Source organism: Artemia sp. Qi Xiang Cuo, chromosome 17 (assembly GCF_049724085.1).
Source record: "Artemia sp. Qi Xiang Cuo chromosome 17, ASM4972408v1, whole genome shotgun sequence".
NCBI classification, from domain to species: domain Eukaryota; kingdom Metazoa; phylum Arthropoda; class Branchiopoda; order Anostraca; family Artemiidae; genus Artemia; species Artemia sp. Qi Xiang Cuo.
The window spans coordinates 40,544,991-40,571,243 of record NC_142810.1 but is presented as its reverse complement, the minus strand read 5'-3'; the positions used below and the strand labels follow the sequence as shown (position 1 = coordinate 40,571,243).

The window sequence follows — 26,253 nt, the reverse complement described above, 5'->3', positions numbered from 1 at the left end:
AAAATATGGTCACGTTATCATATAGATTCTGAATTAAATTATATCAAAGATATTCCATTCTGCAATTGTTACCCAATAAACTTTATATAAAATATCATAGATAGTCGATTAAAAAAGATAAAGCAAGCAAATAGGGAGTCCGTCTCTCTTGATTCAGCTGTTTCGGCAATTGAGAAAAAAAACTTTCACCACTTTACCATATATCTCAAAACTTGGAAAAGTTTTAAATAAACACAATCTCTCTGTTTCTTTCAAAACTGAAGAAAAAGTTGAACATTTTTTCAACTCAGGAAAAGATAAAACTGACCCTGTACTAGGTAGGGGTGTACAGAATCCCATATTCATGTGGGGAATTTTACATTGGTAGGACCCATCAACAACTTGGTGAACGTTTGCATGAACACAAAATTTCAATAGATAAGTCCTGAGGTTGGAAAATAAAAATGAAAACTTTGATTTGCCTTGGCCCTGCATATATTTGAAAATCCTACACATCTGGTTCTTTTTGAGGAGGCAACATTAATATCCACTGTAAATGGCCTACTGCAATCTTTTAAAGAGGTAATTGAGATAAAAAAATACACAAACAGAAATTTGGCTATAAATAGAGACACTGGAAATATTTCACTAAGCCCAATTTATATCAATTTAATTTTAAAAGATTCAATCAATACTTTCGCCCAGTCAAACTTAAGAGAACCTATTTGCATATCTAATGAAAACCGAAACTGTAGACCAGCTAAAACTATTGCAAGGCGAAGGATTCTTGCTCAATCATCTTGGTAAATCCTTTTTCATTGATTCCTACCTGGTTTTTATTTAGTGTCTGTTTTGTCGTTGTCGGGTAAACTTCGAAAGGCTAGATTATCGCTTTTTTTTCCGTTTTGTTTTTTCTTCTTTTTTTAGCACAGAGGACGACTTGGCAGAGGTCCTTGTTGAAATATTTGCCTGTTCTTCGTCTTCATGTTTTGCCACTGGCTGACAAAATCCTCGTTTTCGCACCTTTTTTTTATTTTACTTTTCATTTATTATTTTCTTTCCTCTCTTAGTTTCATATGATATATATGATCATATGATATATATATATATATATATATATATATATATATATATATATATATATATATATATATATATATATATATATATATATATATATATATATATATATATATATATATATATATATATATATATATATATATATATATATATATATATATATATATATATATATATATATATATATATATATATATATATATATATATACTCTGTAGCGAGAATCTGGCGCAATTTTTAAATTAGTAATTGAGTTCTAACTATTAAAAAAAAAAAAAAAACATTAAAAAGAGGTCACACTTAATCTCAGCAGGCTTCCCAACAAGTTCCACAATTTCAGGATTCACACTCCCTTCCCCCCGATTGGGATTTCTTGCCATTTTTTTCAATTCTCTTTTTCATGTCACTTTTTGTCTTTTTTGTTGTATTTTTATAGCTTTTGGTTGTTTTAGTTTCGATTTTACGGTCTTCTAAATCTTCATGGTTTTACTTTTTCCTTGCCTTAATTTATAAATTCTTTTTAAAGTCCAGCCTGTGAAGCTTTCTATACTTCTTTTTTTCTTTTCTTGTTGCGCTGGTACCGACTCATTGAAAATATATACAAAATTTCGACGTTGTAAATTGTATTTTCTGCTTTTAGTCTTGATTAAGGTTTTTTTTTTATTTATTTTAATTTTTATTGCTTGATTTATTTTTTGCTTGTAGTGTTATATACCCTGATGTAGGAATTGGTGAGGTACAGAAACCCTTACATTCATTTCCCACAGAATTCTAAAATTTGATTTTCCCTGTTAGAGGGTATTTTTCTGAAATTCATTTTATAAATGTAAAAAAAAACTCAAAATGACCGTGAAATGCAACTAATTAACGAACAGCTATAACGAACAATGCAACTGTATTTTCAATATTTGTTTTCTGTATTGTTTCTGTACTGTATTGTTTCTATAACGAAACTGTATAACGAAACTGTATTGTTTCTATAATGAACAATGCAACTGTAGTTGAAAAAAGTTTAGAAGAGAAAAAACATTGGAACTAAGATATATTGTCAGATTCAAATAATAAGATTTATTTCTGCTATACGTCTTTTGAAATCGAATTTACCGAATGGAAGTGCTGTGGTAAGTTATCCTAATTTATTAATCGCATCACTAATTTCACATCATCCTGAGAACAAAACAAAAATCACCCCTGAAAAGAACCGGCAACTTTTACGATTATCCCCCATCCCTGTTAAGGACCCTAATCAATCAACCTTAACCTCAGGGCAGAACTACATTAACTAAAGCTTCTCACTGCCATATTAAAGTCTGATTCAGGGTCATCATCGGACTATTTCTGCTGAATTTATGTTTTAATATCGTCCCTAGCTGTTCTTTGTTCCGTTAAAGCTTTTTTTGAATAGTTAAAAGAAATATGAAAAGAAGAAATATTTAGACTTACGGTTCTTCTCCAAGGGAAATGTGACAGTTCCAGCCACTTTCTAGTCCCATTTTTTCACTAAAGACCCTTGAACGAAGCTCATTTTCTTTACTGAAGTGCACAAAGCGAATGCACGCCTTGTCCAACTGCTCAACCATTTGAACCTTAAAAAATTGAAAATATTAAGTTGACGATAACCAATTTAAATTAGAGGACAAAGTGACAAAGATGATTTTCCAAAATTAATTTAGTTCATAAGTTTTGTGTTTTTATAAATGATAGCCTTCGAAGTATATTTTAATACCTGTAGGATATTTAAGAATTTTTCCATTGAAGACCCTTGAACGAAGCTCATTTTCTTTACAGAAGTGCACAAAGCGAATACATGCTTTTTATAACTCCTCAACCGTTTGAACCTTAAAAAAGACGTTAAACAATATTAAGGTGATCTTAATTAACTTAATATGCAATCTAACAAGTGACTTAAATTAGAGGACATATTCACAATGCTAGTTTTTCAAAATTAAATCATTTCACGAAGTTAGTATTTTTATAAATGCTGATCCCCAAAGTACAGTTTAATACCGCCCTGTACGTGATTTAAGACCGTAGAAGTGGTAACAGGAATTTAAGGAAGATGAAGATGAATATCGTCATGTTACAAATAACATTAGGATGTTTTTTCCTTTATTTAATAACCAATTTCAAAGAATTTGGAAGCAGACGAATTTTATTTCATAAAGTAATGATAACTGGGAAAATTACGTCTAAAGCAAATTCTTTCCCACCCCTTTACTGGTAAAGAATAGATAATGCGTTTTTTCGTCAAGCAAAGAGAATTTACAAAAAAGAGAGGATTGAAGAGGATGGTTAAACTGCTAATTTAACCATTGATGGTTGTTTCGATACCCAAATGAAGGGAGTATGAGACTATATTCGATTATTTTCTAATGGCAGTGGGTTGCCAATTGTATTAGAATTCCTGCAGACGAGACCCCGTAGAGGCAGAAGGTACCTTTTATTTTTTGGAGGAAGGGGGGGGGGATAGTCACTTTTTTCATCCATGTTTAAATTAAGAATTGAAACAACAGCTTCATTAGAAACTTGAAGTATTTCTCTAGGCTTCTTCAGATAAAGTTTAGATGCGCGCTTTGTATAGATGGTGCTGACGTAGCCTTCAGATGCGGGTAACAATAAGGTTATCAAAAGTTTCTAAAATTAAAATCATATTGGAAATTGGCTGAACTTTTAAACAGAAAAGAAGAGAAATACAGAAAGTTTGTATTGCAAGAAAGACAAACCTTTATTTCCTCTTTCAAGATTAGTATAAAGAATTTCCTACTGAGTGAAAAATTACTGCCAAAACATTTCTCTATCGCACACAAGGCCCCTTCCCTCCCCCAAAAATTTCATTAGATCTTCAGAAGAACACTTGTAATGAAAATATCAGTGGTTTACAATCTTCGAAATTAGACTCCTTTTTTCCCAAATTACTTGATCTTAATTTACTGAGGTCACTTCAAATGCCGACATTGAGGTTACCCTCAAGGTCGTCATTATTTTGCAACTCTATAAATTCTTATTATTTCGTAGATTACCATGTCAATTTTTGCTTGATATTGCATTGTTACCATTCCCAGGAATGTTTGATTCGATTGTGCTCCAAACACGTCTGAAACCGACTCGATTGGTTGTACATCGACAATATTTCCAAAAGCAGAATCTGAAATAAGACAAATTTTAATGAGATACCTGAAAAAAAAACGGGCATAAAATAAAATTAGCAAGTTTGGGTGGTATATTGGCGACACAGAACATATTAAAGCTAGTCCAAAATATACAATAAAACTTTACTGCAAACTTCAAATTTCTTTCCCCGAAAAAAATGGTTCTCCAATAGCATTATACATATACATTGCTATTGAATGACACCCCATACATATCTACTATCTCATACGTCGTCAATTAATATTTGAGAATGTATTTGCTAATGATGCAAATTCACAATAGAAACACAAAAATACTTGAATCAGGTTCAAGCCAAGTTCAGTAGGTTTATTAACAAATAAAAACATAAATCTTACAAAAACAATATACTCAGTCAATAGCGGGACATTGAGCACCATAATCTTTATATTTAAACATAATACTCAGAGTGGTCACTTCTCATACTCTCAGACATATCCTTACCTCTCATTTTCAAAATAACGAGCCTAAATAATTCAAAATAAGCCTAAATTTTCAAAATAACGAGGCTAATCCTATCCCGGGGGAAACAACCCCATCAAAAATAAATAAATGTAAAATGACGCAAGGGAGTTCCTAACTTTTAGCTCTTCTGATAACAGATTCCATATTTTCAAACAAGCTATGCTTGAAGCAAAATCTGATCGTACAGTCGGGGTAATGGGTATGTGAAAGTCGGGCTACAGTCGGGGTATTTGGTATGTGCAAGTTTGATAATGATTAGGTATGCAAATTATGCTGGTTCAAGATAGGCCAAATAACATTTTGAATGAAGCTCGCAGCTCACCAGCCAAAAAACTCAAACACAAACGTCAGAAATAACAGTTGATGGAGCGACTCTCAAAGACAATTTTTATCCAGTTAATATCAGGTATATTTTGCGAATCGAGTTCAGTTTTCGTAGGTGAGAATTAAAGGTCGACTGTCATATCAACGAACAATCCTGTGAATGGGGCTTTATAAGAGTGCTGTACATGAGGTACAGTGTTTTCTGCTGCAAGGTGTTCTTCGTTTTTTTTTCCAAGATTCATGAATAGCTTTAGTTTTACTACTTAAATACGATAGAGAAATGACAGATTCTCGTCAAGGACGACTCCCATGTATTTGGCAAAACGCTTTTCAGGTCGACTATTCAGACCTCTTGATTGTGATGCCACACATCTCTGAATGAATATCCCACGAAAACAATATAATGGAAGATTTTTCAACGATAATAATAAGTCGATTAGCATCCATCCAAAGACGTCCCTCTAGGACACCCCTCGGTTTTAGACATGAGCGTTGTCTTATCCTTTTCAAAGCAGCCAAGCACATTATCGTCGGCGAAAGCACTGCAAGCTCATCATCGTCACCTTCAGGCTGAATAAAATCTTCGTCATAGCATAGGTTACAGCAGCGAAGATATATACTTGCTGAGTTCAGCACTGGACGCAGATTATTAACACGGAATAAAAAGATCAGTAGGTTCAACATTGAGCCCTGAGAACACCATAGTTGACAAGTACATCGTTTCCTAAACCTGAGCTTGATCATAACCTTGCCTCTTGTCCCTACATATTCCAATTTTCCGAGAAGAATTGAATGGTAGATTCTATCAAATATTTTTTATGGTATCATGTAGAACTACTGCAGGTAGTAGGTCAGAATCCACAGCTTTGTTTATCCATAAGCTCAAAGCCATTAGTGTGTCTTGAGTGAACTGCCTTAGTCTGAAAGAAAACTGGTGATTATCAAGAAATCATTTCCGCTCCAAAAATTGGAAGAGCTGCTGCTGCATAGGCTTTTCAAAACTTTTAAAAATTGAGAGACTGAAAAATAGATCTGTAATTACCCTGGCTCAGCTCAAAAACTTCCTTTGTGCAGTGGAATTATTCTAGGTATCTTAAGCAGTCCTGGGAACGAATCCGTTCCCATCAAGATATTTGTCAGCTTCTTTGCTGTTTCTTCTATTATCTTAATGAATTTAGTAACCAAACAATACTCATTCTAATCGTGAGAGGTTTTTTGAACAAACAGTTTAACCGATATATTTACCGTTTGATTGGTTCTCTTCTGCCAGTTTTCCTGCAGCATCCCAAGAAAGAGGCGAATTCGTTCTATATTTTCTATAGATGGCCTCACAATCAGTTGGAATTTCCAAATACCATTCTGAAATTTTGGGGCTCATTGGACGATCAAGAGGTCGGTATCCAAATGCTGTGCAATAAGAAGTAAGACTTGTTCTGTGATAAAAGTCTAATATCTTCTTCCTTAAAAGAAATAAAATATTTTCAGGTGAAGAAAAAAATAAACAAAAAGGCACAGAAAAGGTAAAACGGAAGGTCTATTCATTTGTTTATGTATTGCTTGCACATCTAAGAACTTAATTTATCAATCATTTTTTTCCTGTAATCAATTACATCTTTATTTATAAAATAAAATAAAAACGAAAAGAGTCCTATTAAAGAAAAACGAACAAAAGAGACGGAAGTAATAAATTATCCATTTGGCATTCTGTTATAGCATAATCGTTCATGAAAGACTTTGAGTTTTTGTTACACCCTGAATTTTTATTCATTAAACCAATTCGTAAAGCTGCAGTCCTGGTGATCAGTAGCATTTTTCAATGAAAAAAAAAAAAAAAAAAAAAAAAAAAAAAAAAAAAAAAAAAAAAACAGCTGGAATGTCCAAATAATATACTACTAATAAGGAATTGTAGCAGGAAGCCGCCTGAGGTCAACACATCTGCAGACGCTCCTCCTCCACACAAATCTATTCAGAGCTTCTAAATTATATGTCGCCTAAAAACTAGCCTACATGAGTCAATCTTGTTTCTCCGACACCTGTTGTTACCAGGGTCGTTACTAGCAAAAATTTTTCGGGGGGGGGGGGGGGAAGAGATTTAACCGACTGGCTGGTCATTTTTACCCACTGTTTCTTGTAAATAATTAGCATAATGTCTGTTTCAAATACAATACTTAAAATAATCACTGTAAAAGTCGGTAAAACCGCTGCATTTACGAACCAGGAATCTGATTTCGGTACATATCATGTCACTATTTTAACGCTGTTTATTTAACCAAATGAAAAATTGTGGAATCATCCGTAAAATCACGGCAGGAGTCGGTAAAACTGCTGCATTTACCAACCAAGTTCGAAATTTCTGTAAATGACATGTCAGTATTTTCGTGGTCTTTATTGAACCAAACAAAGAATTGTAGCGGCGTCTTAAAAATCATGGCGTAAAGCGCCACTATTTTACCGACTTCTTTTTTTTCACCGAATGACCAAAAAAATTGGGGGGGGGGGTAACCTCCCCCCATACGTGACGGCCCTGGTTGCTACTATTTTTTTCGACATGACAAGATTTCTGAGCTTATTTGTAAATAAGCTTAAATTTCAGTCAGGGCCGTTCTCGTTTTTTAGGAGGAGCAATAATCAAAATAAAACTAATTTTATTTGATAATTTGAATAAGCAGTTTTAACGCGAAACAAGAAGTGTTTAGGAGCAAAGAACAAGAGGCAAAGAAGCGCTAGGAACAACTTTAAAAACCTTTTAAATAAAGATAAAAACAAGTTTTCAAAATCTGAGGAATTTTGTCTAATTTTCAAATTTTTTCAACTAAAATACCACAAACATTTTTTTTTGAAATCTAAGTGAGAGTAAGGGAGAGAAGCAAAACATTTAGCGGGCAATTAACCCACCCAAAATTGGTATCCCCTGTTAATGGTTTCGAATTATAATTTTGGCTACTATAGCTTCTCATAGATGCATTTGCATCTATGAGCATTTGCATTTGTATTAATAATTCATTGCAAGTAATAGATTCTCTGGCTTTAGTTTCAACTGAACAAGTGGGGTCGTTTGATTTCACTACAATGTATACAAATCTACCAATCAAAGCAGTATTTATAAATTTAAAAAGATTATTAATAGGGCTTTCGATTTGTCTGATTTCGCTTTTTTAAAATTGATAAGTATTACAATAAGGCAAAATGGACCAATTACTTTAATAATACCACTAGTTCAAGATGTTATAGCTTAGATATGATTTATGATCTACTAGAATGTATTCTGTTTAATACTTTTATAAAATTTAATGGTAATCTCTATAATCAAAGTGTTGGAATTCCTTTGGGGGGTAATGTCAGTCCATTTATAGCGTACCTGTTTTTAAGCTATTTAGAATATGATCTTATCATGGATAAAAAGAACCCAGGTAACATAAAATATTTGCTTTCAAGTAATAAAAGATATTTAAAAGACCTTCTCGTGATCAATTGTGTAGATTTTTTTTAAGATTTCAAATAAAATATATCCACCAGAGTTAAAGCTGGAATCTAGCAATGGGAATGGCAATTATGACCATTTTCTAGATTCGGATATTAATGTTGCACCTAGTAATACACTATTTTTTTAAATATATAACAAAACAGATGATTTTAATTTTGAAATAGTTAATTTCCCATTTCCTAAAAGTAACATACATTCGAAAATAACATATTCATCGTATTTTTCCCAACTATTTAGATATGCAAGAATTTGTACTAATTACGTCGATTTTAAAAGTAGATGTAAAATACTTAGCAATAAGCTAATCGTAAGAGGTTTTTCCGTATATAAACTTGCTTGGCAATTTAAAAAGCCTTATTTTCAATATAATCAACTTTTAAATAAGTATAATAAAAATTATCAAGATATTTTGAATGATATTTTGAGGTAGCCTGTTGGATGAATATTTTTTTTCTTCCCTTTATAATTTTGGAGTTTAGGGTTTGTTTCGACACATGCAGGTAAAGAATAACGTAGGATATTTGGAAATTAGTTCGTAGAAATTGAGCAAAAGTTAAAAGGTTTTGGTTGACTGTTAGTGTTATGCAAATAAGGGGAGTTATACTGGCTGAAGGATATTCTTTCACAGTTGGGATGTGTTTATTTTGATTTAATGCTAGGTGAATGTTGGTTAACAAAGCTCGGAAAAATTTTTTTTTGGTATATTTTTATATTTTTGGGTATTTTATTTTTGTTCATAGGTATTCCACAAGTATCACTATATAGGGGTATGCCATATTCTAAGGTATGTCGCGCTAATTTTGCTTGGGTAAGGATATTTATGCTCCAAAACCCATATATGCAATGCGTTTTCTTCTGAGGAGCCCAGATGTGTGGTGATTACCTGGGAACTATTAAAATGTTGTCGATTTAAGGTGTCATGGCTTGGTGTTTGGACAATGACTTACACTAATAAATGCGGATTCTGCTCTTTGTTGGCCTTGATTTGGGGATAATCAGGTTGGATATACTGTTTTGTCCTAAGTGATTGGATGGATGAGTGAGGTCTAGACTTTGTTCAGGTGCTCATTTATCTTAGCTACTAAATTAGGAAGACAGTTATTTTTTATGCTAACATATCCTTGTATCCTTTTTTTTTTTATGCAATTATCCAGTGGCCATTTCTTATCCAGTGGCCATTTCTTTTTTATGCAATTATCCAGTGGCCATTTCTTATCCAGTGGCCATTTCTTTTTTATGCAATTATCCAGTGGCCATTTCTTTTTTATGCAATTATCCAGTGGCCATTTCTTATTGCAAGTATTTTTAAATGATGATTAAAAATCTCGAACATTTTGACAGGATAAGTTTTTCGATTTGCTAATATATCAAAACCTAAAAATTAGTATGGTTGTATAAATACCTATCTGCATGTGTTAGTGGTATCGAATCTGCTCCATCCCAAAAGTCAACGCAGGAGTCAGCAACCATTTCACCCGTTCCTTGAGTGAACATATGATGATCTCCACGATAGTTTTCTTTCGCAGAAACAGCAACTATGTGGGGAAACGGAAATTTCGTCTTTGGTAGATAGGAGGCCCGGAAGTTTTGTTCTCTGTTATTTTGAGCCTAAAAAAAGAAAGAAAAAAGTAACTGATAGTGGTTACACCAGGTGCGTGCCCAGGGAAGGTATGTGAGACCTCCTTCTAAATCTCGTGATTATCGCGTTTTCCTCCTTACATTCCAATCATTGTCAAATAATTTGATTTTTTGCTGTGTTGACCAATTTTCTCTTACCTTCAAACTAAACTCTTGACCTTAAAGGTTACACCTTATTATAAATAAAGAAAGGACTACCTTGTCATTGTTACCCAAGACACCCTTTAAAATATTTTACTGTAGTATCATTTATGGTTGTAATTTACAATTATGACTTCATTCATCATCTTGTATACGAAGATGCAGTTTTTCGTCAAAAAGTACTTTATTTTAAATATAATGTTTTTTTTAATGACAAAAACACGTAGTTGTAGCAATTTCCTTAAAAATGAGCCATTAAACAGCTATTTATGATGTCCCAGTGCCCCGCTAGTAGCGGGCAAGGAAAAAAAGGAAGAATAGATGCTTCTCATGCAAAAAAATGTGATTATCCTTGATCAAGCCAAGAGATTTTCCTTGTTGTTCAAGTCAAGGAACTGTAAGTTCACTGTATAGAGTTCTCGGTCAAAATGATTCCAATGGTGCATTTTTTGTTTCGAACTGACCTCATTTTTGAGTGTTCGTCCTTGCTTGGTTACAGCTACCGCTGCAACCAAGAAAAACTATCTAAGACAGGCCTGGGCAATCGGTTAAATAGGTTAGTGTTCTTTTTCTTACCATAAAAATGAAAATTAAACGTAAAAGTAAATAAATAGAAAACAAATTAGCTCCTCTGGATAAAAAAAAAAACAGAAAAACTATCAACATAGAATTCATTAAACAAGACCATGGAGAGAATTCATCTCTCAACCACTTCTGATGGATGCATTAGCAACTAGCTAGACAGATTTGCCGTTTTTCCGTTCGCTCATTATTTTCTAAGAAAATTCCGCTGTTTCTGGTTTTCATTTTAACTTCAGAGAAGATGGAGAAAGGAAGAAAATTAAAATGTATCAAATATTTCTAACATCTATTTAGCCACCGGGAACGACGAGGAAATTTTAATTCATAAGCTTTTTACAATACAAAAAAAAAACTAAAACTGAGCGCAGTCACAATACAAAAAATTAGGTAAAAAATTAGGATAACTGAAAACCTTATTGAAAGTAGGAATCAAATCCTTTCAGATATTTTGGTGCGTAATGGTGTTCCTCAAAGGTCGGTTTAGGGTTCATTGTGTTTCTTTTATATATAAATCAATCTTTACACTATACACTGGGGTCTTTACTAGCCACAATGTTTTGGGGGGGGATGATTTTACCGACTAGCTGGTCATTTTTACCGACTGTTTTTTTTTTTTTTATTATCAATAATTAGCATAAGGTTCATTTCAAATACGATATGTAAAATCACTGCACGAGTCGGTAAAACCCCTGCAGATACCGACCGAGATTGAGATTTCGGTATATGTCATGTCACTATTTTTATGCTCTTTATTTAACCAAATAGAAAATTGTGGCACCATCTGTAAAATTACGGCAGGAGTCGCTAAAACTGCTGCGTTTAGCGACCGAGTTCAAGATTTCTCTAGATGGCATGGCAGCATTTTCGTGGTTCTTATTTAACCGAACAAAATTTTGGCGGCGTTGGGAAAATCGTGGCTGTTGGCACCAAGATTTTATCGACATTGCCACATTTTTCTGATGATTCTCATTTGACCATTGCTGCTAGGATTGAAGTTGAATCATTAGACGTTATGTACCAGAATATTCAGTATACTGAAAAGTGGCAGCAGATAAATAAATTTAAACTGAACGATCATAAATTTTGTTTTATAATTTATTGAAGAAGAAGAAACTATTATGCATGGCTAAAGAATATAAATGGTGGGAGTAAAAGAATTAAACGTTGCGCTAACACTCATTATCTGGAAGTGATTGTTGATGAATCAATGAGTTTCAAAGATCATATTTCGTTTGTGAGTTGTAAACTAGCTAAGAGACTCAGTGTGATTAAAAAATTAAACATATTCTTCCTCGTAATACAGGGTTTGTCCCAAAAGTTCCGGTAATTTGATTATAAAAAAAAAATCATTTATTCAACATAAAGGTACAAATGAGCTAATACTTTTTCAAAATACTGTCCTTTCGACTCGAAACACCTCTTTCAACGTCTTACTCACCCCTAATGGGCTTCCTGAGAGGCATCAAACGTCTTTTACCTCTTCCAGCGTCTCATGGTGATGTCCTTTGAATGACCTCTTGATTCTCGGGAATAAAAGGAAGTACGGTGGGGACAAATCTGGCATGTAAAATGGCTGAAAAAGCGTAGCGACGACTATTATAACTAGTAGCTCGCAAACAATGAGCTCGATGTGACTCGGTGCATTACCCAATCGTCCCAAATGTCTTTTTTGGAATCGTCAAGTCCTGTTCCTTAGCCGTTCTAACACTCCACAGTAACACCGGCTGTTTTCAGCCTGGCCTTTGGGCAAGAATTTTTTGGCGTGATGTACTAAAAGCTTTGGGCGTGATGTACTAAAGCTTTGTTCTTAAAAAAAAAACAAGAAAAAAAAAAGATGAGCATGATCTTTACCCGCAATTTGCTCGTTCTTGCTATCCTTGGACGAGATGAGCCATTGGTGAGCCATTCACTGCTCTGACGTTTGGATTCAGGATCATATTCGAAAATCCATGTCTGAAAATCCACTCTGTCTAAGAAGTTAAAATCGGTTCCGTAATGTTCAAGCAGGTCCTGACAGGTCGCGACACGCTGTGCCCTCATTACGGCATTGAGCACTTTGGGGACCATTTTTGCGCACACTTTCCTCGTGCACAAATCCTCGGTTAAAATTCAGTGAAACACTGTTTTCCGCATGCTACCCATGTCAACTAACATCCGAACTACTCAATCAGTGATCTCTATTTGAATTTTTTCACATATTTTCCAACATATGGGCAGTTTTGGTCGTTTTAAGGGCGTCCTGAGCACTCGTCTTCGTCGATGGACTCCCTCCCCGTCCAAAACCCCCTATATCACTCACAAGTTCGGTTCTAGGACATTGAAACCATCTCCATACAGGATCTTTTGGGACAGACCCTGTTTACTAAGAATATTGAGTTCCTTTATGACACATCCATATCTGATATTGTTGTTTGTCTTGGTCAAAACTTTTATGTCCCCTTACTCCTTATCAGATTTAAATAGCGACGAAGAGTTGTGGTTGAACTTCACTGAAGTAAGGATGCTAGGACTGTTTTTAAGATTCTCATTTTGGTTTTAGTAAGTTTCTTTTCTTTTATATATTTATGTTTTTTGTCCCTTGGACATTGGGTCGAAATATTCATTCAAATATAGAATGCCACTGACTTGCGAAAATTATCCCCAAATGTTCTTCTTGCTGATGTTTATCCTTATCATATTATTTGGAATACGGCTAAAGTAGTTCTGACAGGTGATAGACAGAAAGCACTAGTAAGGCACCGTTACCATGAACTTCATATACTGTCTTTTGTGGGAATTTATAAATCTTATTTTGCTTTATTTATGCATAAAAATCACAAATTATTGTCTCCACTTTTTTATTTGCTTTTCACATGTGCATAATCTCTTCATGATAGTTAAACTAGAAGTTCTCTTATGATACATAGACCGTTGTTTATAACTCTTGGATCAAGATTTATTATTAGACATGTTAGGCCTTGGATTTGGGTAGATTTGCCGAAGGAGTTAAACTCGTGTAGTGTTTTATCTGGTTGTTGAAATTGCAGTGCTTTAAAGCTATTTGATGCGTTGTTCTCAGCCGATAAAGTTTTTTTTTGCGTTTTGTTTGGAGGGGGGGCTGGCAGTGAATTTTTGTGGAGATTTTGATGTTTTATATAGTTTGAGGCCGAGTATATAAAGCTTCTTTCGTGTTTTCTTACTCCAGTCTCTCTTCTTATTTATATCTGAATTGTTAATATTGCATTGTATTCAGTCCCTTACAGGCTACAGCCTCTGGCATTGTTGTGATTCGTTCTTTTTTTTTTCAATGAATAAACCCAATCATTATTACTAAGCTTTACAGACATCATAATTTTCTTACTGAAAAATCTACTACCAACCGGATTTGAACCCCTGAACTCCCGCATACAATTTGACAACAATAGCATGTGAAAGAAATACGGAACATGATCAATACTGAAAGCTGAGAATGAAATAATGATAATGAAAATGAAAACACTGAAAATGACAAAATTTTCTTACTGAAAAAATCACTACCAACCAGATTAAAACTCCTGAACTACCGCATACAATTTGCCAACAATGGCACGTGAAAGAAATACGGAATATGACCAATACTGAAAGCTGAGAATGACATAATAATAATGAAAATGAAAACCCTGAAAATGACAAAATTTTCGTACTGAAAAATTCACTACCAACCAGATTCGAACTCCTGAACAACCGCATACACTTTGCCAACAATGGCACGTGAAAGAAATGCGGAATATGACCAATACTGAAAGCTGAGAATGAAATAATGATAATGAAAATGAAAACACTGAAAATGACAAAATTTTCTTACTGAAAAAATCACTACCAACCAGATTCGAACTCCTGAACTACCGCATACAATTTGCCAACAATGGCACGTGAAAGAAATACGGAATATGACCAATACTGAAAGCTGAGAATGAAATAATGATAATGAAAATGAAAACCCTGAAAATGACAAAATTTTCGTACTGAAAATTCACTACCAACCAGATTCGAACTCCTGAACTACCGCATACAATTTGCCAACAATGGCACGTGAAAGAAATACGGAATATGACCAATACTGAAAGCTGAGAATGAAATAATGATAATGAAAATGAAAACACTGAAAATGACAAAATTTTCTTACTGAAAAAATCACTACCAACCAGATTCGAACTCCTGAACTACCGCATACAATTTGCCAACAATGGCACGTGAAAGAAATGCGGAATATGAGCAATACTGAAAGCTGAGAATGAAATAATGATAATGAAAATGAAAACACTGAAAATGACAAAATTTTCTTACTGAAAAAATCACTACCAACCAGATTCGAACTCCTGAACTACCGCATACAATTTGCCAACAATGGCACGTGAAAGAAATACGGAATATGATCAATACTGAAAGCTGAGAATGACATTATAATAATGAAAATGAAAACCCTGAAAATGACAAAATTTTCGTACTGAAAAATTCACTACCAACCAGATTTGAACTCGTTGAACTACCGCATACAATTTGCCAACTATGGCACGTGAAAGAAATACGGAATATGACCAATACTGAAAGCTGAGAATGAAATAATGATAATGAAAATGAAAACACTGAAAATGACAAAATTTTCTTACTGAAAAAATCACTACCAACCAGATTCGAACTCCTGAACTACCGCATACAATTTGCCAACAATGGCACGTAAAAGAAATACGGAATATGACCAATACTGAAAGCTGAGAATGAACTAATGATAATGAAAATGAAAACCCTGAAAATGAAAAAAATTTCGTACTGAAAAAATCACTACCAACCAGATTCTAACTCCTGAACTACCGCATACAATTTGCCAACAATGGCACGTGAAAGAAATGCGGAATATGACCAATACTGAAAGCTGAGAATGAAATAATGATAATGAAAATGAAAACACTGAAAATGACAAAATTTTCTTACTGAAAAAATCACTACCAACCATATTCGAACTCCTGAACTCCCACATACAATTTGATAACAATGGCATCAAATATTCCTTTCCGTATTCCTTTCACTATGTGAAAGGAATACGGAATATAACCAATAATGAAAGCAGAATTTTGTTGCTAAAAAATCAAGTTCAGGGGCAGAATCCAACCTATGTTGAAAATTTCATGAAGAAAAAAATAAAAATTTCCTCTCAGGCCAGTCACTTTTGCACCGGTTAAACCCAACAGTTATTTCTAATGAAATACATTAAAGTATATCCTTTCTTCACTGATTTGTTATTATTTACATCCCCTGATCCTTTTCAATCCTTTCGTCATGGTTAATAAGGCTTGTGTTTATTTAAAATGGATTCTCAGAAAACATAACGTATTCCCCATGACAAACAAATGTCAATTCATTTGACAAAAAAATAACAAAGAGAGAAAAAACGACGAACGAGACTGCTACCAGTAGAGAGAAAAGACAGCAAACTAAAACGACTTAGATATTTCACCTGTATCCAAACTAGGCGTCTTCACCACAAGAAAAGCAAAGATAAAACCAAATTAAAATGAAAAACAAATAAAACTACCACCAATATTAACAAAATACATTTAGTGAGTCGAATCCACGCAGGGAAAAGAAGCTAATAGAGGTACTTCAATGAGAACATCAAAGCAACTGAGGAAAAAATATGAAAAAATTGAAATGAAGTTAATTATTCTGTTGCGAAATAATCCTCTTGTTGGCTACTACTAAAGCAACACGTTTTATTCTGGTAGGTAATATAGTCCCCTGGACTTAAATCCCTTATTTAGGGTTGATTCACTTTTCAAAAGATTATAATAAATTGAGTCAATATTTAAATTTTCCATGTCCCTATTTATCTAAAGATTAGCAAACATATGTTTTTTAATTTCTATAGCCTCCCTCGCCCACTGAGAAAAATGTCCTATCATTAGAAATAGCTATGGCCTCATCAAATTGTACAAAATGATCAGGTTGAAAGAAAATATGTTCTGCTAGAACTGAAACAAAAGTTTCCGGAGACTTGCTTAATTGTACGGTTTTTTATACTGAATTTCGATGCTGAATAAATCTTTCAACCAACTGTTGGTGAGTTCGACCAATATAAAACGTCCCACAAGAACACGGAATCTTATACACCATACACCCCACTTACTAAATTTCCCCGGGTTAAATCCTTACCAGAATTATAGAAACTACCCATTGGTCTCACCGATTGAAAACATGTATCAATGTTAAATTTACGCAAAATCATGAAGGCTTCTCACCCACACCAGGTACACATGGCAATGAAATGAAACTTTTAGATACATTTAATTCCAAAGACTAGGAAACCCCAATAACCCTACTATCATGTTTAACACGTCTATTTTCAATTATTTTATCAATAAACTTAATTGGGTAATTATTTCAAAACAAAATATCCCTCAAGTATAGCAATTCCAAATCCAGAAATTCCTTGGAACAAATTCTGAAGGCTCTATCCACTAGTGAAATCACAACCCCTCGTTTCACCGACATAGGGTGGCAAGAATGAAAATTCAAATACCTATCATTGTGCGTAAGCTTTCTATAAATCGAAAAGAGTAGGCGGAGATCTCTTTTAATTAATAAAACATCCAGAAAAGGCAGTTTGCCATTTTCCTCAAACTCAACTGTAAATTTAATATTAGTATCAAAACTATTTAAATGTTTACAAAACAGGTCTAAGAAGTCCAAACCCTGTTTCCAAACGCAGACTACATCATCCATGAACCTACCCCAGAAACAAGGAGAGATTCTACAACTGTGTGTAGCGGAGGTTTCAATAACATCTATGAAAAGATTTGTCAATAAAGGAGACAGAGATGCTCCATGGGAAAACCAAAAACCTGCCTATAAAATTCCCCTCTAAAACCAAAATAAAAAGAATATTCATTTACCAGGATAACTAGTTTCATAATATCTTCAATATCCAAACTGGCCAAGGCCACATCTTGTATCAAATCAAAGTATTTTTCTAATTTACGCTTAGTATGTCCTGGCACTTTTTAAAATCACAATTCGAATACATGGATACAATAGCCAATATGATAGCCAATATTATGCAAAATATGCTAATAGCTTCAGTAATAGTCAACAAGAGGATTATTTCGCAACAGAATAATTAACTTCATTTCAATTTTTTCATATTTTTTCCTCAGTTGCTTTGAAGTTCTCATCGAAGTAACTCTAATAGCTTCTTTTCCCTACGTGGATGCGTTGCGACAATCGTATTTTATTGGTGGTACTTTTATTTGTTTTTAGTTTTAGTAATGTTTTTATGTTTGTTTCTCTTGTGCTGAAGACGCCTAGTTTGACACAGGCAAAATATCCACGTTGTTTTAGTTTTTCATCTTTTCTCTCTATTGGCCTCAGTCTCCTTTGTCGTTTTTTCTCTTTGTTCAGTTTTTCGTAATGGCTGGCCAGTTCGGCTTAAAATCTTTAAAAGTCATTTGAAATCCATTTCGATAGAGAGACCATTGCAAAACTGATGTCCAAACGAAAAGTTGAATTGCACAGCGAAAAAAAAGGCTCAGAAACTAAATAAAGTTTCTAGTGCATATTAAAAGAAAAAAAAATCCAACATTTATGAAAAATGAATGATAACTCCTTTGGCACTTTGACCCATGGAATGTATTTGATCAAAATTTCGAAATTAAACAAAACAATTCTACCAATCACAGTTTAATTAAGTCCTCAGGGTCAAAAGGTACATTTTAAACAAGTGAAATCAGCATTAAACCGATACCAAATTATTTTTAAATTATTTTTACCAAATTAAATTCGTTAATAAATCTATTCGTATATATAAATATATACGATTCGTTAATAAATAAAATTCGTTAATTCGTAAAATTCGTAAATAAATAAATTCATAATATAAATACATAAATGAATATTTCGTTAATAAAAATATATATCGTTAATAAAAATATTCGTTAAATAAAAAGTGGGTAGTTGCTGTCGTTATACTATGGAAAAATATTTACCAAATGACGAAAAGCAGATATTTGTGATTCCAAGGCATAAGATGCCTTTACTTCTCGGGAGAATCCAATTTGAAAAGCTACTTCGCACAGGCACCTAGAAAATATAATAAAACAATAAATTAGTCAATAAACTAAGGTTTCACTTGTACATAATTGACTGGTTTATAATAGAAATTGAAATGCTGCTAGGGGCATCATTTGAGAGGGACGTTTGTCCCCTTAGATTTTTTGCCCTCCACCTTAACTTTGAAAATACTTTTTTTTTTGCATTTTCATCGAAAAAAATAAAGAAAACTGCAAAATTGCCCCCCCCCCCTAGATTTTGAAATATATTTTGTCCCTTCTCCTTATATTTTCGTAAATATAAAAACCACTCATGACAAGGCATGTTTTGGGTTTTCCTCTGCTTCTTTTTATTTGCTATGTTTATGTTTCTTTTATACATCCTAAAAGAAAAGAAAAGGGCCAAAAGAAAAAGAAAACAAAGCTAAAAGGAAAAGCTAAAAGAAAATAAAAAGTAAAGCGGAAAGAAAAGAAAAACAAATGTTAATATGGTGTCATGTGCTCTAAATATGAATAACACTGAATATGGGGCTTTTATTATGGGTTTCACAGAATGATTTTATGAATCATCTATTATGAGTGTCTATGAATCATAGAAGGTGATCGTGGGGGTCGAGTGTCTTAGACCCAATATATCACCGTTTTGTTTATTCAGTATTTTGTGAAATTAAATTGCTAAATATTAAAACTTTTGACATTTGAATACCAAACTAAAAGGAAATAAAAGCGTGTATGCATGCAAATATATGTATTCACTTAATCAAATAGCTTATTCCCATAATAAAAGACTATATATTGCAAAAGAACAGTAGAGAAGAAGAAGAATAAACAAAAAACTCAAACAGTTTAGTCGGTACGGCTAAAACCTCAAAACTGAGACACATAAAACAGTAAACAGCACATTATGAGATGGTGACCGGCGTTTACCCCACCCCCCGGAAAATGCGCCCGTGGAATATATCTCCCACCGGAAAATACCCCACCCCCGGAAAATATACCCCCCGTGGAAAATAAGGCTTTCCAAATTTGAGAATTTTATTTGAGTTTTGTTTTTTTATTTTCCGCAGAGGGAAGGAATTTTGGTACTTGTATATTATATGCCACTCCCTCAAGTTTACACTGTGTAAAACTCAAGAACAAACCGGTTTCTTCGTTTAGTTTCTTTCAGCTTAGCGCGAGGCAAGACAAAAATAAGTGACAGAATAGATGGAAAATATATAATTTGGGCTATATATTTACAAATAAGGGGGTGGGTAAAGTTTTTGGACAGTTTTAAGTCAGAAAACAATTCTTACTTCATAATATGCAGAATAATTGTAACTAACACATTTTGCATGCAGACTCGCTCTACTTTACCCCCCCCTCCCTAATGTGCAAGTATATAGCCCAAATTTGTTTCTAAATAATGAAGAAACTAACGAAGAAACCGGTTTGTTCTCGAGTTTTACAAAGCGTAAACTTGAGTGAGTGGCACGTAATACACAAGTACCAACCCCCCCCCCCCCCTACGGAAAATAAAATAACAAAACTCAAATAAAATTCTCAAATTTGGAAAGCCTTATTTTCCATGGGTGTATTTTCCGGGGGGGGGGGGTAAACGCCGGGGGGGGGGGGAATAATGCAGAAGACCCGAGCGATACCCAAGCAAATCAATGACCAATTTGGAAGGGTTTGAGGACCAATCCCGTTCATGGGTGCTTTGGCCCGAGTTGTCGAACATAGCTAGCGATCCGGTTGGAAGGAAGCGACAAAAAAAAAAAAAAAAAAAAAAAACACACACACAAAACAGGTTTTTCGAGACAAAATTAAACCTAGCAAAGTCAATTATTTTTCTACTAACAATCAATGAAAAATATCTCCTCTAATAGAAGTGTCCCAAAGGAAATCAGCCAACGATATTTAAATCCAAAACGAATAATATAATCTTTTAGCAAGTCAAACTTCGAACGAACAGAATTTACTATGGATGAACGGCGAGGCTTAAAACACAAAGAAGGTAAAATAAAAAATCAAGCCTAGCTTAAGAAGAAGAGATGTTAGAACGTACGAACGAATGAAACCTAAAACAAACAAAGAAATGAAAATGACATATCAAGCAAAATCTAAAGCGAACACAAACACAAAGAGTGGGACAACCATCCCTTCAAGCCTTATAAAGACTAGTGTTTCATTTGTATTTCATTAAAACGATGTTTTTGTGGAATATTACTTTTTTTATGTCTAATAGCATCAAAAAAAAAAAAAAAAAAAAAAAAACAGTAACAGCAGGTGAGGTTTTTCAGAACCAGCTTCGGGCACACTTATTTCATATTGAGATTGCCATAAAAAATTTGCCAAAAGGCTTCTTTGTAAATATTTGCTAACTGCTCTTAAACTCAAACGACGAATAATCTTACCAACTTTTTCAATATTACGCACCAGTTCTTGCTGTTTTTGGCAAATCAAGACTTGAATCATTTGTAGCGACCTCTCTTCCCTCTTTATATATTTTATCCCACTCAAAAACTCGATCCTCCGACAGCACGGCGTTTATGACATTTGTCAAAAAAAGACTGAACTGTGACGTAGGTCTGCTGACCACTGTAACATAATTTTATATTTTCCACTGATGTGTATTTTAGCAATTGCCCAGTGGCGTAAGTAGTGTAGTACCATAATATTTCTTCCATGTGAGTGAGTGCTTAAAAGTTGAAGTTATTAACAACTATGCGCAATTTTTTTAGTGTCCTTCACACTTTTTTTATCCTCTTAGTGCATTATTATTATGTAGAGAGGGTAACAACAAATTGTTCTCATGATTTTATTTTAGCAATACATACAACATCAAATGTATGTCAGTGGATGTGATTTTGCGTGTGTGTTCGTTAGTACATTTTTTTTCTTTACTGAAAAATAAGCTAAACCAATCAAGCTGAAAACATGGAAATATATTTAAAACAATTTTGGAGTCACGAGAATAGACATATGCTAAAAAAATAGAAAAAAAGATAAAAACGAAAAAAAGAAACCAAAAACCAGGAATATGATATCATGAAGCATGCAATCCCGATGGCCCGAGCAAGCCAAAGGAGGCAATAAAAAGCCCGCGGATGATACCCTTTTCTGCAATTAAATTTAGTACAGTACTCATCAGCAAAGCTAAAGTAAGGAGAAAATATAGATTAGCATAAAATTACCATTGTGTACCCACAGATAGCATCCTCGTGACATCGTCAGTATTTAGGTGACGCTTAAAGCATTGACTAGCACAACTGGAACAAAAGCAAACATTGATTATTTGGAACAATTCACAAAAGCCATGCGAAACAGCCATACAGCAAACGTTCCTAAACCAGGTATAAATTATAGCTTATTCTTTTATATACAAAAATATAAATAAGACCTAAGCTGAAGAAATGACCCTACCCTAAAAAACGAAACTGAAGAAATAGTTCTTAATGGAAAGTTCATTGGGAAGGGGGTAAATTTTGACGGGGTTGAATTGGTCCAAAGTAAAAACAGACGATTTACATGAGTAAATATATTAAGACCAAAACCATAAAAATCAAAATATTTTGTGGGTCTAATCAGATCTCGTGCGATATTTCATTACATTTCAATGATATGGGTTCAATACTGTTGTGGCAATAGCAGAAGGTAACCCAAGAAGAAGGAATGTAAATTGGATTAAATAACACATCAATGGTTGTCGTTTACGAGCGAACTTTTTTCTCTTTTTGCCACTAAGAGTGAATAACATGTTTTTTTTTCAAATGCTATGAACGGGAAATAGGTACAAAGCGTTATTAAACTAAACTTCAACGTAAAGAGCGGAGGGTTGGTGAGATGGTAGCTCCCTTTGTAATTGAACAATATACGTTCCATTTAAAAATACATGTTATGTTTGTATTTGAAAGACCTTAGTTTTCGTTATTCAAAAGTTTTGCTTGGAAAGTAGATTCAAATTGGTAAAAAAAAAAAAAAATAATGAACAAAAGCAAAATACATAAAAAAATAATTTCCATAATCAAAAAATCTGCCGCTTGCGCCTTTAGCCACCTTTTAACCTCATCTTTGAGCTCTATCAGGAGAGAGCTCCAAGGAGATCAACAAGATTTTTTTTTTTTTTTTTTCTTTTTTTTTTTTTTTTAGCGGAAAACTCGGAAAAATATTTAAAAAGGCATTTCTTGTTCAATCCAATGAAGAGGGGGTAACAATTAACTGGGACGTGTACTCAGTTTTTCCAGGTAACTGGTAGTAAATAACACGTTCACTTAGACAAAACGGTGCTAAACACAAGCACAAGCTTTTAGAAAAAAACACTATGGAATTTTTGAACAATACAGAATTTTTGCTCAATAAAGTGCAAATTACCTTCTGGCCTTGGGAAGGTAAAGGGGTTCTGAGCCCTACTCATGTTAGTTTATGCTCTTTTTTAGTTTGACTCGGTTATTTCCTGTAATTTCTGTTCGTTTTGGATTTCATTTATTTATCGATGCTGACTTGTGATAGTTTTGCGCTTGGTAGATTATTTGATTTTATTTTTGCTCATTTTTGGTTTAATGGAGTTCTTTACTTTTCTTTGAAATACTTATTTTGTGGAAGGTTTTTTTAAAATTAATTTCTGTTCGTTTTATATTGACATATTCTTTTCAGGGAAAAAGAAAATATTAGTTTAAGTCCTTTCGTTTTTTTTAAGACTTTAGAGTTTGGCCTGCTATTTGTATGCTGGAGAAAATTTTTCAGCAATTTTGAACAACATACACCCTTTTAAAAATCTGGACAAAAATAATAGTGTTTAATTTAGTTTCAAAACTCCTTTAGTTGACCTGAAATAGAAAACTTGATACCATTCGCAAAAAATTGTGTTTACACTCTTTGATAGCTTGGATACACTTACACTATTTTGATTTGGTTAAATTTAGGAGCAGAAGTAGCCCCGAAAGTTTGAACATAATACCCTCAGTTGTTCTTGGGATACTGCTGAGATGCCTCATTGGGAATTAGCTTTAACACAATGCATTTCGATTTAATCTTAAGGCAACATTTAGTTTTTAACAAAGTGGGCAAATTGCATAACTGTGGAGGGCTGACCTACGCAATAGCCCAAGATATATAGGTACAAGACCGTTCAGCTATGCTGAACAAAATAACTATCTTAAATTTTGATTGGAAGTGTTAGGAAAATTATGAGCTAAAGAGAAGAGCTGATTACCCTCCATTACCTTTTGACTCTTAAAAAGGGTACTAGAACTTTGAATTTCCAACCAGATTAGCTCCTTTAAAATATAAATGATATTACTTGCTGTGATAGAGAAGCGCTGCTTTATCATAGCAAGTTACTGCTTATATGCCCTTTTAATGCTTGCATGTGCATAGTTTTTTTGGTTTAGTTGAAACTCCCCCTAAACGTTTAACATTAATGTACTTAAGTGTCAGTAGTCACAGTAACCGTAGACTCAGTATCAAAAGTATACACTTAGTGTCTTCTGGCTAGTTCAAAATCTGTCACAAGTTACCCTAAAATGTCTAACTTAATTATGTAAGCCTTTATTGTGATATTGCTTTGTCACCCTATTGACAATCTACAATCTAAATGATCATAGTTTGTTTTGATTTAGTTCAGCATCCGCTTAAATATTTCTTGAGTTCTCAAATGCCTGAACAAGTTGGGTTCTCCCATAAACTTCCCTGAAAAAGATTGCTCACACGGAAAATTCTACCCATAAGCCCCTCACAAGTACCACCAAAAAACTACCCCTCCCCCTCGGATTATTACCCAACCTGTGAAATTGACGATCAAAGATTCCTTTTTTGATAATGTCCCTTATCATTTCTTGAAATTTCTAAATTGATATACCCAGTTATTCATGAGTTACGCCCTTTTGACAATCCGTAAACACATAGCTTGTTTTGATTTAGCATAGCACTCTCCTCAAAATTCTTTGAAAGGCTCACCTGTTTTCCCTTTGTCTTTTTGGAAAATGAAGTTCAAACATGAAAACCTTTTTCAGTGACAGAATGTTTGGGCAAATGAGAGGGTTTAGTTGCCCTCGAATCACTTTCGACTATTAAAGGGGCACTAGCCCTTTCAATTTCTAATCGAATGAGCCTTTTTCGAAGTTTCTACAACGAATCTCTAAATTTCTATCAGATGCATTTCGGGAAAACACAAGGTGTAGGGGGGTATCTACCCTCCCATCACTCTGAATCTCAAAAAGCGCACTAGATCTTCTGATTAATAATCCAATAAGCCCCCTCCGAAGTTTATACGATAACCCTTTCTATATAAACCTTATTTGCCCCCAGGGCATAACCTACACCCCTTACCCTGAGGGCTGTAGGAGGGTTGCCATCCCCAAATACATAATTTCCGGACCTTTCTAATACGTTGAACAAATTTGCTATCTCGAAATTTTGATTGGATGTGTTTGGGGATAAGGTGGGCGTGGGAGGGGGGTTAGTTGTCCTCCAGTAAATTTTGGCTATTTAATGGGCACTAGCCTTTTCAATTTCCAATCGAATTAGCCTTTTAGAAATTACTACGACAACAAATGATCATTTCAAAATTTCTATCAGATTCATTTCAGGAAATTATGAGATGTAGGGAGGGGGATATCAGACCTTCAATCACTTTTAATCTTATATAGGGCATTAGAACTTCTGATGACATATCCAATGAGCCCCCTCCGAAGTTTCTATGACCACCCTTTCTATACAAACTTTATGTGCCCTCAGGGTATAACTTACAACCCTTGACCAGAAGGCTGGGGGGGGGGGGTTGTCAACCTCAAAGGTCTAATTTCCACAATTTTCAACTACGTTGAACAAAATGGTTATCTCAAAATTTTGATTGAATATGCTTCTCTATCGATTGGATATGTCAACTAATCATTCGATTAGTTGCCCTCCAATCACTTAAAAAGGGCACTATCCCTTTCAATTTCCAATCGAATGAGGCTTTTTTCAAGTTTCTACGATAACGCTTGCTATAAAAAAAAACTTATATGCCCCCAGGGCATAACTTAAAATCCTTGCCCTTAGGGCTGTGGGAGGAGTGTCATCCTCAAAGACATCATTTCCGGACCTTTCAACTACGTCGAACAAAATGGCTATCTCAAAATTATTATTGTATGTGTTTTGGAAAATGGTGGGTGTGACAGGAGTGTTAGTTCTCCTCAATTCACTTTCGACTATTAAAGAAGGCACAAGCCCTTTCAATTTCCAATCGAATGAGCCCTTTTTGAATTTTTTATGACAACGCTTTCAATAAAAACCTTATATACCCCCAGGGCATAACTTACAACCCTTGTCCTGAGGGCTGTGCGTGCGGGGGGTAGTTATCCTCAG

The 26,253-nt window shown here is 34.0% G+C and overlaps 1 protein-coding gene across 1 annotated transcript in view; it reads right to left on the bottom strand.

The window, feature by feature from the left end:
- The window catches only part of l(2)k05819 (transmembrane protein 94-like protein l(2)k05819), a 259,706-nt gene that overhangs the window by 45,475 nt on the left and 187,978 nt on the right, over window positions 1–26,253 (bottom strand). The window contains exons 10-15 of the mRNA XM_089102832.1: window positions 22,101–22,175; window positions 18,862–18,955; window positions 9,906–10,111; window positions 6,265–6,479; window positions 4,083–4,207; window positions 2,506–2,648 (exon numbers count right to left, since the gene is read on the bottom strand). Coding sequence (XP_088958958.1) covers window positions 2,506–2,648; window positions 4,083–4,207; window positions 6,265–6,479; window positions 9,906–10,111; window positions 18,862–18,955; window positions 22,101–22,175 — 858 coding nt within the window. The remainder of the gene's footprint in view (window positions 1–2,505; window positions 2,649–4,082; window positions 4,208–6,264; window positions 6,480–9,905; window positions 10,112–18,861; window positions 18,956–22,100; window positions 22,176–26,253) is intronic.